Genomic DNA, 15,441 nt, shown 5'->3' with positions numbered 1-15,441 from the left:
AGGAGCAGGGCTGCAGCATGGCAAATGTAGGAGATAAAGGGCTGAAAGCATGGAAGCAAGAATGTAAGGGCAAGAGCCTTGTGCTGAGTGCAAAGACCTGGCTTCTGATCTGCCTGAAATGGACTGCCAAGGCATTTTGTATTAAGAAAGCACTGGATAAAGCACAGACAACTCTATGATGTCTCTCTGTTAGACAGCTGCTGCTTTTCTCAAATAGGTGCAATTGCATGCCCTTTTGCCTCATGGTTCATGAATGCTATGGAAAGATCCTGGGAATAATCACCTAGAAATGTCATGCCACTATTCTATCTCTCTGTAGTTTGTGGTATGAAATTATTGATAAAATATGTATGTACCAAAACAAGCACTCTCATGCTTATATAAGCACATCTCTACATATTTATAAGGTGTAGCACGACTCAGTTCTGCATCACAACCTTTTCACCCTAACGTCCCAGTTCTGTTCTCGGAGATGTGATTTTCACTCTCTCTGGCTTTGGCAGAAGCTGCATGCCTGCATATGAAAACAGAATTTTGCTCGAAGATTGCAGAAAGATGTGTCCTACATGAGTCCAAAAAGGTGCCTGATGAAAGGCTCTAGGCACTGCTGATAGTACAAGTGCTAATTAATAATCATTAATGCTATTAGTACAATTAGTGGTAGCAAGCACTAAAATTTCGACTAGGTTCTGATAAATACCTGTAATGTGCTGTCTGATTTAGAGAGACTTCCTGAGCTTTACTAGCTGCTCTGGGACTATGTGTGCAGATTTCTCAAAAGCAGGACATCAGAGCCTGAGGAACGAGCAGTTTATGCTAATTTTATGGTTCATGTCCTCATGTGGAAATCAGAAGGGAAAGCAAGTTTCTAAAATTACTTCTTCAATTATTAAGTTTGGACAAAACCAGATTATTGCTTTTTCTGAGTTAGTTGTCCATAGCATCTCTAATTGCACAGAAAGCAATCCCATCCGTTTATGTACAACATGGGGATATTGCAGGCCAGAACTGGTGTCAACTTCCTATGATTAGTGCATCTGCATCAAGATGCAGCTGCACAAAAAAAGGGAAAAAGTAAAAAAAGAGACTTGTTGCCTCCATGTTTCAGGATATTTAACTGTTTCCTTGCTGTGATGTTGCAGGATATGCCGTACCAACGCTCCCAGTTTAAGAAATGTGCGGTGGTTGGAAATGGAGGAATTCTGAAGAACAGCAGATGTGGCCAGGAGATTGACAGTGCAGATTTCGTGTTTCGGTAATCACCACAGCACCATTTTTCTTTTTACCTGTTTTAATGACAAATAAAGGATTGTAAATCTATTCTCTCTCACATGGAAACATGGGATTTGCCAAACTGGTCACATCAAGCCTGCTTCTTGCACAAAAAGTAATGTTTCAAAAAAATCACCTCACTGTATAATATTTATTTACAAATTATGCTTTGAGGAATTATTTCTCCCTATGTCCATGTGGTTAATCATTGACTTACTGACAAAATTTGATATCTTCATTCAGGACATCCCCTGTTACTCAGGTTGTGGATTTATCCTTCTGTGGACATTAGCCCAGGAGCAGTGTCCTATGAACGTTGTCATGATTTTCTGGGGCAGTTCTGAACCAGAGGTACAACTTCTATTGCATGACAAACAGCTTGGCCAGATGTTAAGAGCTTCATGCTGTGCAGCTCACATACCTTGGAGGTGTGTTTCTGAAGTGATGCAGAGCTCAAGTGCTGGATAATGGGAGTTACAGTAATCGGTACTGTAGACTCCAGGGTGTGCATGGACACCTAAATAACTTTGAAGGTTGAGTGTCTTCATATTGTGCTCCCCACCATATGTGGAGTTATCCAAGTTTTGCATAGACTGGGATGTCCCATGACTTGCATCCCTAGGTAACAGTTTAGCTGCACTTTTAGCATCCTTAATATATATGGGAAAGACTTTTTATTATTCATATGCATGACTAATCCCTCTCTAAATCCTGTTAAGCTCTTTGCCTGGGTCATGGCATATGACAGCTAGCTTACAGATTCATGACCTGTTCTGTAGAAAAGAAAAATCTTTTTATTTCTGTTTGCCTATTTTCTGATCTTGGGTACGTTGCTGTCAGTTTAGAATAACTGCGTAAATCAATGAATTTCTCTGATTTCATACCAGCAAAAATTATGTCAGATTTTGGCTCATTGCATTCTTCATTTAATTTGGCATCAAATGAGAAATAAAATTTTACAGGTCCTACCTTCACTAGTCATTGTTTTCAGACCCTTGTGTCTGCCTCTTGTGCCCACTTTATAGAAAACTATTGTCTTAGTTTTAACCTGTGAAATAGTGCAGGCTTCATATAATTTGCTTCTTAAAAGCCTAGTGTACCCCATATACATTAAATAATTATTGTAGATTCCCTTCTATTGCGTTGGATCACAGCTATCAGTATGGTTGAAAAGAGCTGTACATGTTACACATGGAGATGACAAGCTGTTGAGTGGAAGTGGAAATATGGGCAGCAAATGTCATCATTTATATATAAGAACTTTCAATGGAGGTCCCTTTTTACCACTGTGTCATGGTTTTACCCCAGCCAGCAGCTAAGCCTCACACAGCTGCTCACTCACTCCCCCCACGGCAGGATGGGGGAGAGAATTGGAAGAGTAAAAGTGAGAAAACTCATGGATTGAGATAAAGACAGTTTAATAGGTAAAGAAAAACCCATGCACACAAGCAAAGCAAAACAAGGAATTCATTCACCACTTCCCATTGGCAGGCAGGTCTTCAGCCATCTCCAGGAAAGTAGGGCTCCATCACATGTAATGGTTACTTGGGAAGACAAATGCCATCACTCCGAATGTGTCCCCCCCCTTCCTTCTTCTTCCCCCAGCTTTATATGCTGAGCATGACATCATATGGTATGGAATATCCCTTTGGTCAGTTGGGGTCAGCTGTCCCAGCTGTGTCCCCTCCCAACTCCTTGTGTACCCCGAGCCTACTCGCTGGTGGGGTGGGGTGAGGAGCAGAAAAGGCCTTGACTCTGTGTAAGCACTGCTCAGCAGTAAAAAAACCATCCCTGTATTATCAACACTGTTTTCAGCACAAATCCAAACCATAGCCCCATACTAGCTACTATGAAGAAAATTAACTCTATCCCAGCCAAAACCAGCATACCCTGTTATTCTTCCTTGAACTGTACCAAAACTGATTAAAAAGAGCAGATCAGATCACTACAGAACTTAGAAATTGGGTTGCTTTTGGTACCAGTAATTAATTAAATAAAGGCTTAAGTAGAACTGAAATATGAATAAATACATCAGTACTATTCTTTAAAATATTTTAAAAACTGCCTATGGAGCACCACTAACATTCAGTGATACCTTCAGGACACCTGGGAAAATCTTTTATTGTCAGGAAACTTGTGGCCAGCAGGATGCAACCAAGATTTTTCTATGAAATAAATTCTGATAGCAATTAATTATAGTACAATAGAATATATAAAATGCACACACATGAATTGCATTTACTAGTTGCTATTGTCTATCTCCATCTACTGGACAGAGTACAGATCTCTGATGAAACATTGGGTGCATTTAGAGATGGGACTACTCTCTTTGCAAGGATGAATTTTTGGAGTCCTATGACAAAAGTACAGTATAATTTTTATAAAAAATTATCACTTTCAACAAATTCAGTCCTTCTTAATCCTGGTGGGAGTTTACTGTTCCAAAATATTGAAGCTGAGTATCTGAAAACCTTTTTCAAATATAATCTAATGAGCACAGTGCCCAGTGCTAGGTGGAACTGAGGATGCTAGAGGACATCAGAAGGACGTTGAATGACCTAGCAGAGAAAAGTGCTGGAAATAACATTGCCTAGGAGAAGGATGAGGTGACTAAAAAAAAAAATAAAAATTCTCTGACCTTGTGTTGGGATTGCATGGCAAGGTTTTGGTAGTGGGGGGGGGGGGGATACAGGGGTGGCTTCTGTGAGAAGCTGCTAGAAGCTTCCCCTGTGTCTGATAGAGCCAATGCCAGCTGGCTCCAAGACAGACCTGCCGCTGGCCAAGGCCAAGCCAATCAGCGCCTCTGTGATAACATATTTAGGAAGGGAAAAAAAACAAGTTAGAGAGAGCTTTTTGCAGCTGGAGAGAGAGGAGTGAGAAGATGTAAGAACATCGGCAGACACCAAGGTCAGTGCAGAAGGAGGGGGGAGGAGGTGCTCCAGGCGCCGGAGCAGAGATTCCCTTGCAGCCCGTGGTGAAGACCATGGTGAAGCAGGCTGTCCCCCCTGCAGCCCATGGAGGGAGGATGAGGGGTGTAGAGATTCCACCTGCAGCCCGTGGAGGACCCCACATTGGAGCAGGTGGAGACACCCTGAAGGAGGCTGTGGCCCTTGGGAAGCCCATGCCAGAGCAGGTTTGCTGGCAGGACTTGTGACCCTGTGGGGGACCCCATGCTGGAGCAGTTTGCTCCTGAAGGTCTGCACCCCGTGGGAGAGGACTCCATGTTGGAGCAGGGGAACGATGAGAGGAGTCCTCCCCCTGAGGATGAAGAAGCGGCCGAAACAACATGTGATCAACCGACCGTAACCCCCACTCCCCGTCCCCCTGTGCACGCTGAGGGGGGCGGAGGTTGAAGCTGCGGAGTGAAGTTGAGCCGGGAAGATGGGAGGGTGGTGGGGGGAGGGTTTTAAGATTTGATTTTATTCTCATTCCTCTACTCTGTTTTGCTGTAGTAATAAATTAGATGAATTCCCTCTCTAAGTCAGTCTGTTTTGCTTGTGACGATAATTAGTGAGTGATCTCTCCCTGTCCTTATCTTGACCCATAAGCTTTTTGTTGTACTTTTCTCCCCTGTCTATTGAATGAGGGGAGAGTGATAGAGCAGCTCTGGTGGTGCACCCTGGCCCCCAGCCAGGGTCAACCCACCACCAGACCTGATAAAGAGGGACTCTCTGGAAGGTAGATGTGAAACCTCTGAGTCTGAGAAGGAACTTTGAAGGATTTTTGTGCATTCTTCTGCTCCCCCACTTGCCCTCTCCCCCCTGTGACTGAGAAATTATGCTGACAACTGACTGTAGTAATTGTGAAACACTAAACATCACTTACCCTAAATACCTTCACAGTTTCTCCTATTCAGCCCTGATCTTCAGAAATATGGAAGCTGAATATAAGCTGAAGGAGGGTAGATTTAGATTAGATAGTAAGAAGAAATTCTTCACTATGAGGGTGGTGAGGCACTGGAACAGGTTTCCCAAAGAGGTTGTGGATGCCCATCCCTGGAAGTGTTCAAGGCCAGGTTGGATGAGGCTTGAGCAACCTGGTTCTAGTAGAGGGTGTCCCTGCCCATGGCAGGGGGGTTGAAACTAGATGATCTTTAAGGTCCCTTCCAACCCAAAACATTCTATGATCTACAGAGATGTTTGGGAATTAGGCACAGCCAGTATTTTTGAGATGGTGGGCATCTTAACAGTGATGGCTTTTATTGAGGCTGTAGATCACTTCAAAAAATTTTCAAAATCTCAGCAAGTATCTAATGCTAGCTGAAACTGAGTGCAGAACTAGTTGCAAGGCCACTTATGTTGCCTCTGATAACACATGCTGAAGGTTGGTTTTTTTTTTTAGCTGGGTTTCCCATGGAAGTGAAGCTTGTGTGATAGCTCGTGTGCATGTGTGTGTGTGTCAGTAATTTCAGCATCTCTTGAGGGATGCTCTAAATTTTGTGAGATGATGAATCTAGGTCAAGGCCAAGGTGAGTGGAGGCTGGGAACAGTCAAGGTTTGCAAATCCTCTGGTGAATCTGTAGAGTCAGAATTGCTGCTCTTACACTTCACTAGGAGATACTTGTAAAGGGAAGCAGATAGTTTTGGAATAATTAGGACTGGATCGACTTGTCTCTTGTGGAGCATTTCCCCTAAATTCTCTTAGGTATAAACCAAAGCATGTTAAAGTCAATGTTATAGATATAGTTTATCTATTAATTATTGAATACAGCTCAGCTGTTGCTGAGGAAGTCTTTGATTTTATAGGCTGATTGTCCTTGGGGCTTCATCCTATTTCTTGTCCTAAACTGCCAATGTAAATAGCTGAACTGCTATTAAGGAAGCAAAATGAGCAAGCATTGGCTACATCTGCAAAAAGGGATCATCTCTCACAGATTCAGGGAAGAAGAGAAGTCTTCATACAGCCCCTAAGAACTTGTTACTTTAATGCACAGTTTGGCCATCAACATGTTTTGATAAAATTTTAAATTCTCAATCTGTTTCCAGATTTGTTGCTTGGAAGAAATGCTTAAATCAATTCTACTTTCTAGTCCTGAAAAGATGCAAGGAATTTTTTAACTTTCTTACTAATTTATTTCCTTTATAGATGCAATTTGCCTCCTATATCTGAGAAATATTTCATGGACGTTGGGTAAAGACGGATGTCGTGACTGTCAATCCCAGTATAATTACTGAGAGGTCATTTCTGGTTTTTGTATTTTCATCTCCTACTGCTTTTCCAAATCTACCTTTCACTACATTCTGTCACAGAGAATTTTTTCCCCAATATTACTTTAAACTGACACTACGAATCATACATTTCAGCCTGAAGTTATTAAGAATATGGAATCTGTAACAACTTACAGAAATGTGTTAAACATTTGCACCTGCACATTGATAACAGAAAATGGGAAGCTGATGAGCTAAAATCATAATAGCAGAGCCATCCTTCCCCTGGAAGTGCTGGACTGTGCTGGCAAGCCCTAGGCAAATGTATTGGACACATTAGGGTGGAAGCAACTGGTTCCCACCCTGAATGCTTAAATAAAGTAGCACACATTGTCATATGTTTTTAAAAAAAATGACAGTTAAACTTTGTAGTCAGGATTGACTGAGCGATTTTAATTTTAAATTTGTTAATACCTTAATGCCACCTTGCTGACAGGTTTGGGGTACATGGAGCTAATGCATGCTTTACTTTCTTGCTGGGGAATGTGTTACATACTTCTTATAATAAAATGCAAAGTGAGAGATGATCAGAAATGTCTACAAAGTTTGTCCACTGTTTAACAAGTGTATTGCCAAAATAGGGAGAATATATATTTTTTTACCCTTTGCATTTTTGCCCTATATTTCACACTGATACTGTAGCTACAAATCTAAATATATTCCCTTGTTAACTGAAACATAATTTCAATATCTCTGTGTCAGAAATGTTGCAGTAAAAGCCCATTGGAGGTTTCTTGTCTGCTGGGTTGAGATTGAGTCCGTGCTGGTCTGACCATCACTTGCATCCTTTTCCCTTTAGATTTCATAAGCTGGAAAAATGGAGAAAACCCTTCTATGACGTACTCCAGGTCTACGAGAATGCTTCTGTGCTGCTGCCAGCTTTCTATAACACTCGCAACACGGGCATCTCAATCCGGGTCAAATACGTCCTGGATGATTTTGAATCTCAGCAAGCTGTTTATTACTTTCATCCCCAGTATCTCATCAACATCTCACGCTACTGGCTCGGCCATGGGGTGCGGGCGAAGCGGATTAGCACTGGACTGATCCTGGTGACTGCTGCCCTGGAGCTCTGTGAAGAGGTCCACCTTTTTGGCTTTTGGGCCTTCCCCATGAACCCCTCAGGGATTTTTATTTCTCACCACTACTATGACAATGTGAAACCTCGCCCTGGTTTTCATGATATGCCCTCAGAAATCTTCAACTTCCTCCACATGCACAGCAAGGGGATCCTGCGGGTTCATACAGGGACCTGTAGCTGCTGTTGACAGGGACATTTCTTCCTCTGGCACAAAAGCATAACAGGAACTTGATGCCTGTGTATGATGTAAGAGGTTTTATTACACCCTGAGATTATGCAATAATTGTTTGATATAAATTTCCTCAAGACATTGCATCCCATAAGATCTAGGATACCAGCATCTTTCCTGCTAGCAGAGTTGGGTCTGTAACAGTGCAGGAGAAGCAAAACTCCTCTGTCCCAGGGTATACACTGCTCTGGAAAGCAAGTCAGATAAGGAGCACATTTCCAATAAGTTTAGGGATAAACAGAACACATTAATATAGTTATCATTTCACTATGAAGAAAATGCACTGAACTTTTGAGGAGAATCAGTGGTGGAGAATTTTAGCATAGACTGTATGACTTCACATCAGCTTCTGAATTGAGTACTTTGGGACATTGCCAGATTTTATTGAAAGCACTGTTCTCTGGCATTTGGGCTTTTGAAAATACTCTTTAGCACTATACTTTTAAGGGTAAGTATATAACTAGAGGTCTTTGTACAGTCACAAAGTATTGGTGAAAAATAGCAGATAGATGTGATAGGAATAAATAAGATCACTTTATGAATTTTTTCAGCCAGGATAGAAGAGAATGTTAAACTCCCATTCACAGCAACAGGTAACTGGTCATGGTGTGCAATTGTTTTAGAGTTTCTTTCTTCTTCCTTCTTGTGTCTTATATTTCTGGTCTCCTCTGCTGATCATGTTTGCTTTCTCATTGTAATGCTTTCCTTCTAGCTAATGCATGAGCAATGTGTGTATTTCCTCCTACAGTGACCGTCTCCGATTCAGATTGGAGTCCTTATTGAAAAAACATGCTCCTTCACACTTCTGCAAGCGTTTCTCGGGCTGAATAGCAAAGAGATTACATAGTTGTATTTTCTGAGTTGATTTTTTGGTTCAAATATCACAGCATGTGGTGGGTTGACCCTGGCTGGAGGCCAGGTGCCCACCAAAGCTGCTCTACCACTCCCCCTCCTCAAATGGACAGGGGAGAGAAAATATAACTAAAGGCTCGGGAGTCAAGATAAAGGAGACAGGGAGAGATCACTTACAAATTATCGTTCACGGGCAAAACAGACTGAACTTAGAGAGAAAATTCATCTAATTTATTATCAAGCAAAAGAGAGTAGAGGAATGAGAAATAAAATCAAATCTTAAATCACCTCCCCACACTCCTCCCTTCTTCCCGGGCTCAACTTCACTCCTGAATTCGCTACCTGCTCCCCCCCAGCAGCACAGGGGGACAGGGAATGGGGGTTCACCACATGCTGTTTCTGCCGCTCCATCCTCCTCAGGGGGAGGACTCCTCACACTCTTCCCCTGCTCCAGCGTGGGGTCCCTCTCATAGAATCATAGAATCATAGAATCATTAAGGTTGGAAAAGATCTCTAAGATCATCAAGTCCAACCGTCAACCCAACACCACCATGCCTACTAAACCATGTCCTGAAGTGCCATGTCTACATATTTTTTAGAACACCTCCAGGGATAGTGACTCCACCACCTCTCTGGGCAGCCTGTTCCAATGCCTGACCACCCTTTTGGTGAAGAAATTTTTCCTAATATCCAATCTAAATCTCCCCTGGCACAACTTGAGACCTTTTCCTCTTGTCCTATCGCTTGTTCCATGAGAGAAGAGACCAACACCCACCTCGCTACAACCTCCTTTGAGGTAGTTGTAGAGAGCGATAAGGTCTCCCCTCAGCCTCCTCTTCTCCAGGCTAAACAACCCCAGTTCCCTCAGCTGCTCCTCATAAGACTTGCTCTCCAGACCCTTCACCAGCTCTGTTGCCCTTCTCTGGACACACTCCAGCACCTCAATGTCCTTCTTGTACTGAGGGGCCCAAAAGTGAACACAGTATTTGAGGTGCGGCCTCACCAGAGCCAAGTACAGGGGGACAATCCCTTCCCTACTCCTGCTGGCCACACTATTCCTGATGCAAGCCAGGATGCTGCTGGCCTTCTTGGCCAGCTGGGCACACTGCTGGCTCATGTTCAGTCGGCTGTCAACCAGGACCCCCAGGTCCTTTTCTGCTGGGCAGCTTTACAGCCACTCTTCCCCAAGCCTGTAGCATTGCATGGGGTTGTTGTGACCAAAGTGCAGGACCCGGCACTTGGCCTTTGTGTTGGGTTTGTGTGGCAAGGTTTTGGTAGCGGGGGGGGGGGATACAGGGGTGGCTTCTGTGAGAAGCTGCTAGAAGCTTCCCCTGTGTCTGATAGAGCCAATGCCAACCGGCTGCAAGACAGACCCGCCGCTGGCCAAGGCCAAGCCAATCAGCGCCTCTGTGATAACATATTTAAGAAGGGAAAAAAAACAAGTTAGAGGGAGCTTTTGCAGCCGGAGAGAGGAGTGAGAAGATGTAAGAAACTCTGCAGACACCAAGGTCAGTGCAGAAGGAGGGGGAGGAGGTGCTCCAGGCACCGGAGCAGAGTTTCCCCTGCAGCCCGTGGTGAAGACCGTGGTGAAGCAGGCTGTCCCCCTGCAGCCCATGGAGGAAGGATGAGGGGGTGTAGAGATTCCACCTGCAGCCCGTGGAGGACCCCACACCAGAGCAGGTGGAGTCACCCGAAGGAGGCTGTGATGCTGTGGGAAACCTGTGCTGGAGCAAGCTCTTGGCAGGACCTGTGCCCCGTGGAGAGAGGAGCCCACGCTGGAGCAGGTTTGCTGGCAGGACTTGTGACCCTGTGGGGGACCCACGCTGGAGCAGTCTGCTCCTGAAGGTCTGCACCCCGTGGGAGAGACCCACGCTGGAGCAGTTCGTGAAGGACTGCAGCCCGTGGGAGAGACTCACGTTGGAGAAGTTCATGAAGGACTGTCTCCTGTGGGAGAGACTCCACGCTGGAGCAGGGGAACGATGAGAGGAGTCCTCCCCCTGAGGATGAAGAAGCGGCAGAAACAACATGTGATCAACTGACCATAACCCCCATTCCCCGTCCCCCTGTGCCGCTGAGGGGGGCGGAGGTTGAAGCCGGGAGTGAAGTTGAGCCTGGGAAGATGGGAGGGGTGGGGGGAGGTGTTTTAAGAGTTGATTTTATTTCTCATTCCTCTACTCTGTTTTGCTTGGTAATAAATTAGATGAATTCCCTCTCTAAGTTCAGTCTGTTTTGCTCGTGACTATAATTAGTGAGTGATCTCTCCCTGTCCTTATCTTGACCCAGAAGCTTTTCATTGTACTTTTTCTCCCCTGTCTATTGAATGAGGGGAGTGATAGAGCAGCTCTGGTGGGCACCTGCCCCCCAGCCAGGGTCAACCCACCACAGCCTTGTTAAACCTCATACAGTTTGCCTCGGCCCATCGATCCAGCCTGTCCAGATCCCTCTGCAGAGCCTTCTTACCCTCAAGCAGATTCACACTCCCGCCCAATTTGGTGCCATCTGCAAACTTACTGAGGGTGCACTCAATCCTCTCATCCAGATCATTGATAAAGATATTAAACAAGACTGACCCCAAGACTGAGCCCTGGGGAAAACTGCTTGTGACTGACCACCAACTGGATTTAACTCCATTCACCACAACTCTCTGTGCTCGGCCTTCCAGCCAGTTTTTTTATGCAGTGAAGAGTGCACCTGTCCAAGCCATGAGCCACCAGCTTCTCTAGGAGAATGCTGTGGGAAGACAGTATCAAAGGCTTTACTAAAGTCCAGGTAGATAACATCCACAGCCTTTCCCTCATCCACTGAGTCACCTGGTCACAGAAGGAGATCAGGTTGGTCAAGCAGGACCTGCCTTTCATGAACCCATGCTGGCTGGGCCTGATCCCCTGGTTGTCCTGCACCTGCCTGGTGAGCGCACTCAAGATGAACCGCTCCATAATCTTCCCCGGTACCGAGGTCAGGCTGACAGGCCTGTAGTTCCCCGGATCCTCCTTCTGGCCCTTCTTGTAGATGGGCGTCACATTGGCAAGCCTCCACTCATCTGGGACCTCCCCTGTTAACCAGGACTGTTGATAAATGATGGAGAGTGGCTTGGCAAGCTCCTCCACCAGCTCCCTCAGTACTCTCGGGTGGATCCCATCCAGCCCCATAGACTTGTGAGTGTCCAGGTGGTGTAGCAGGTCGTTAACTGCTTCCTCCTGGATTATGGGGTGTGTTTATTCTGCTCTCTGTCCCTGTCTTCCAGCTCAGGGGGCTGAATGCCCTGGGGACAACTGGTCTGACTATTAAAGATTGAGGCAAAGAAGGCATTGAGTACCTCAGCCTTTTCCCCATCCTTGGTGGCAATGTTGCCCCCCACATCCAATAAACAATGGACATTCTCCTTGGCCCTCTTTTTATTATTAATGTATTTGTAAAAACATTTTTTTGTTATTTTTTACAACAGTGGCCAGATTGAGCTCTAGCTGGGCTTTTGCCTTTCTAATTTTCTCTCTATATGACCTAATGAGATCCCTGTACTCTTCATGAGTTGCCTGCCCCTCCTTCCAAAAGTGGTAAACTCTCCTTTTTTTTCCTGAGTCCCAACCAAAGCTCCCTGTTCAGCCAGGCCAGTCGTCTTCCCCACCGGTTCATCTTACGGCACATGGGGACAGCCTGCTCCTGTGCCTTTAAGACTTCCTTCTTGAAGAAGGCCCAGCCTTCCTGGACCCCTTTGCCCTTCAGAACTGTCTCCCAAGGGACTCTGTCGTGGTTTTACCCCAGCCGGCAGCTGAGCACCACGCAGCCACTCACTCACTCCCCCACATTGGGATGGGGAAGAGAATTGGAAAAGTTAAAGTGAGAAAACTCGTGGGTTGAGATAAAGACAGTTTAATAGGTAAAGCAAAAGCCGCGCGCACAAGCAAAGCAAAGCAAGGAATTCATTCCCCACTTCCCATGGGCAGGCAGGTGTTCAGCCATCTCCAGGAAAGCAGGGCTCCGTCACACGTAACGGTTACTTGGGAAAACAAACGCCATCGCTCCGAACGCCGCCGCCCCCCCCTCTCTCTTCCCCCAAGCTCCTTATAAAGTGAGCATGACGTCATATAGTATGGAATATCCCTTTGGTCAGTTTGGGTCACCTGTCCTGGCTGTGTCTCCTCCCAACTTCTTGTGCACCCCCAGCCATCCTGCTGGCAGGGCAGTGCAAGAAGCAGAAAAGGCCTTGGCCCCGCGTAAACACTGCTCAACAATAAGTCCATAGAACAAAAACATCTCTATATTATCAATGCTGTCTCCAGCACAAATCCAGAACATATCCCCACACTAGCTACTATGAAGAAAATCAATCCTCTCAGCTGAAACCAGGACAGACTCTCTCAACCAGTGTCCTGAGCAGGCCAAAGTCTGACCTCTGGAAGTCCATGGTAGTAGTTCTGCTGATTCCCCTCCTTACTTTGCCATGAATCGAAAACTCTGTCATTTCATGGTCGCTAAGCCCAAGACGGCCTCTGACCACAACATCTCCCACCAGTCCTTCTCTGTTGGTAAACAGCAGGTAGAGCGAGACACCTCCCTTGGTAGGCTCACTTACCAGCTGTGTCAGGAAGTTATCATCTCACACTCCAGGAACCTCCTAGACTGTTTCCTCTCTGCTATGTTGTATTTCCAGCAGACACCTGGTAAGTTCAAGTCCCCCACGAGAACAAGGGCTAGTGGTTGTGAGACTTCTGCCAGCCACTTGTAGAATGCTTCATCTGCCTCTTCATCCTGGTTGGATGGTCTGTAACAGACTCCCAGCAGGATGTCTGCCTTGTTGGCCTTCCCCCTCATCCTTACCCATAAGCACTCGACCTTATCATCACAATCCTTGAGCTCTATACAATTGAAGCACTCCTTGACATGACATACAGAGCCACCCCACTGCCTCTCCTTCCTTGCCTATCCCTTCTGAAGAGCTTATAGCCATCCATTGCAGCACTCCAGTCATGAGAGTTGTCCCACCATTTTTCTGTGATGATGACTAAGTCATAGCTATCCTGCTGCACAATGGCTTCCAGCTCCTCCTGTTTGTTGCCCAAGCTGCGTGCATTGGTGTAGATGCACTTGAGCTGGGCCTTCGATTTCACCCCCAACATTGGCATGCCACCCCTAGGCTCCTCTCTAGTGAGTTTGGTTATTTCCCCTTCCCTCTTTGAACCTAGTTTAAAGCCCTCTCGATGAGCCCTGCCAACTCATGAGTGAGAATCCTTTTCCCCCTTTGAGATAGCTGGATGCCATCTGTCGCCAGCAGGCCCGGTGCCGTGTAAATCTCCCCATGATCAAAAAACCAAAATTCCACCGATGGCACCAGCCTCTCAGCCATGGGAGACAGTCCTCCACGAACTTCTCCAATGTGAGTCCTTCCCACGGGCTACAGTTCTTCATGAAATGCTCCAGCGTGGGTCTCTTCCATGGGGTCACAAGTCCTGCCAGCAAACCTGCTCCAGCGTGGGCTCCTCTCTCCACGGGGCCACAGGTCCTGCCAGGAGCTTGCTCCAGCGCGGGCTTCCCACGGGGTCACAGCCTCCTTCAGGTGTCTCCACCTGCTCCAATGTGGGGTCCTCCATGGGCTGCAGGTGGAATCTCTGCTCCCCCTCATTCTTCCTCCATGGGCTGCAGGGGGACAGCCTGCTTCACCATGGTCTTCACCACAGGCTGCAGTGGAATCTCTGCTCTGGCACCTGGAGCACCTCCTCCCCCTCCTTCTGCACTGACCTTGGTGTCTGCAGAGTTTCTTACATCTTCTCACTCCTCTCTCTCCGGCTGCAAAAGCTCCCCATAGGTTGGGTTTTTTCCCTTCTTAAATATGTTATCACAGAGGTGCTACCACTGTTGCTAATTGGCTCGGCCTTGGCCAGCAGCGTGTCTGTCTTGGAGCCGACTGGCATTGACACAGGGGAAGCTTCTACCAGCTTCTCGCAGAAACCACCCCTGTATCCCTCCCCTCCCCCCCCCGGCTACCAAACCTTGCCACACAAACCCAAAACCACAGCATAAGATAGAAAAAGGCATTTCCTCTTTGATTTTTATTAAAGAATTTGTAAGAGTATCTGAATGTTGATTCACTGTTGTGCAGGTCAGGTTAAATACTTTCAGGTATCCGTGATAAATACTGGCAGGAAATGAATTTAAAATACAGTGATGATACTTTGTGGCTTGCATGATGATGCTTATTTTAAAATTATGCATCTCAAGATGTCAGATGTCTTAACGTGGCATTTTTGTATGTTGAGAATGTTATTAGGATAGTGAAAAGGCTGATGTATTCTTTAAAAAGTTACGAGTGTAACTCTTGTCAGTTGTGCCAAGCTTAATTTTTCACCTGATACAGTTAAATTGGCAAAATCTTGATGCAGAAAAGATGCCATATGTTGCTGGAGTTTATTTTGGCTGCTGAACCGTGTAGTAGGCTGCTGGTATATGCCCTTTCATATTGGTATGACTGCATACCAGGAGGGTGAGGTTTGCTGTTTCAGCTGTGCTGGCATAGTTAAATGAACAGTTTCCTTGTATAAGTTCTTAGTCTGAAGCACTTGGGCTGTTATCCAGTGCCTTGTCTTGTCTTAGATTACAAGATCTTTGATCAAGAATTTGGAGTTTAAAGTGCTAGTTCTATATGAGGGATACTTTTTTTGGTGAGGAGAGGGTTTAAATCCAAATCTGGGCTTGGATTTTGATTTTGTAATGCATGAATGCACAAACCTTCTTTTAAAAGCCTCTGTGCTGTGCTGAGAGCTGTGAAAGTTGCTCACACTACAGATAAAATGATCAAAAAGGAA

General features: G+C 45.7%; 2 protein-coding genes across 2 annotated transcripts in view; one reads left to right on the top strand and one right to left on the bottom strand.

Annotated features, from left to right (window-relative positions):
* The window catches only part of LOC104643479 (alpha-2,8-sialyltransferase 8E), a 51,997-nt gene extending 43,353 nt beyond the window's left edge, over positions 1-8,644 (top strand). The window contains 4 exon segments of the mRNA XM_010312806.2: positions 1,143-1,255; positions 6,358-6,401; positions 6,404-6,449; positions 7,279-8,644. Of these exon segments, the coding sequence (XP_010311108.2) occupies positions 1,143-1,255; positions 6,358-6,401; positions 6,404-6,449; positions 7,279-7,747 (672 nt within the window). The 3' untranslated portion in view covers positions 7,748-8,644.
* The window catches only part of LOC142599342 (uncharacterized), a 739,733-nt gene that overhangs the window by 298,009 nt on the left and 426,283 nt on the right, over positions 1-15,441 (bottom strand).

The sequence above is a fragment of the Balearica regulorum genome, chromosome W (genome assembly GCF_011004875.1).
Source record: "Balearica regulorum gibbericeps isolate bBalReg1 chromosome W, bBalReg1.pri, whole genome shotgun sequence".
Lineage (NCBI taxonomy): Eukaryota > Metazoa > Chordata > Aves > Gruiformes > Gruidae > Balearica > Balearica regulorum.
The sequence above is the reverse complement of the archived record's forward strand: the minus strand, read 5'-3'. Positions and strand labels throughout refer to the sequence as shown.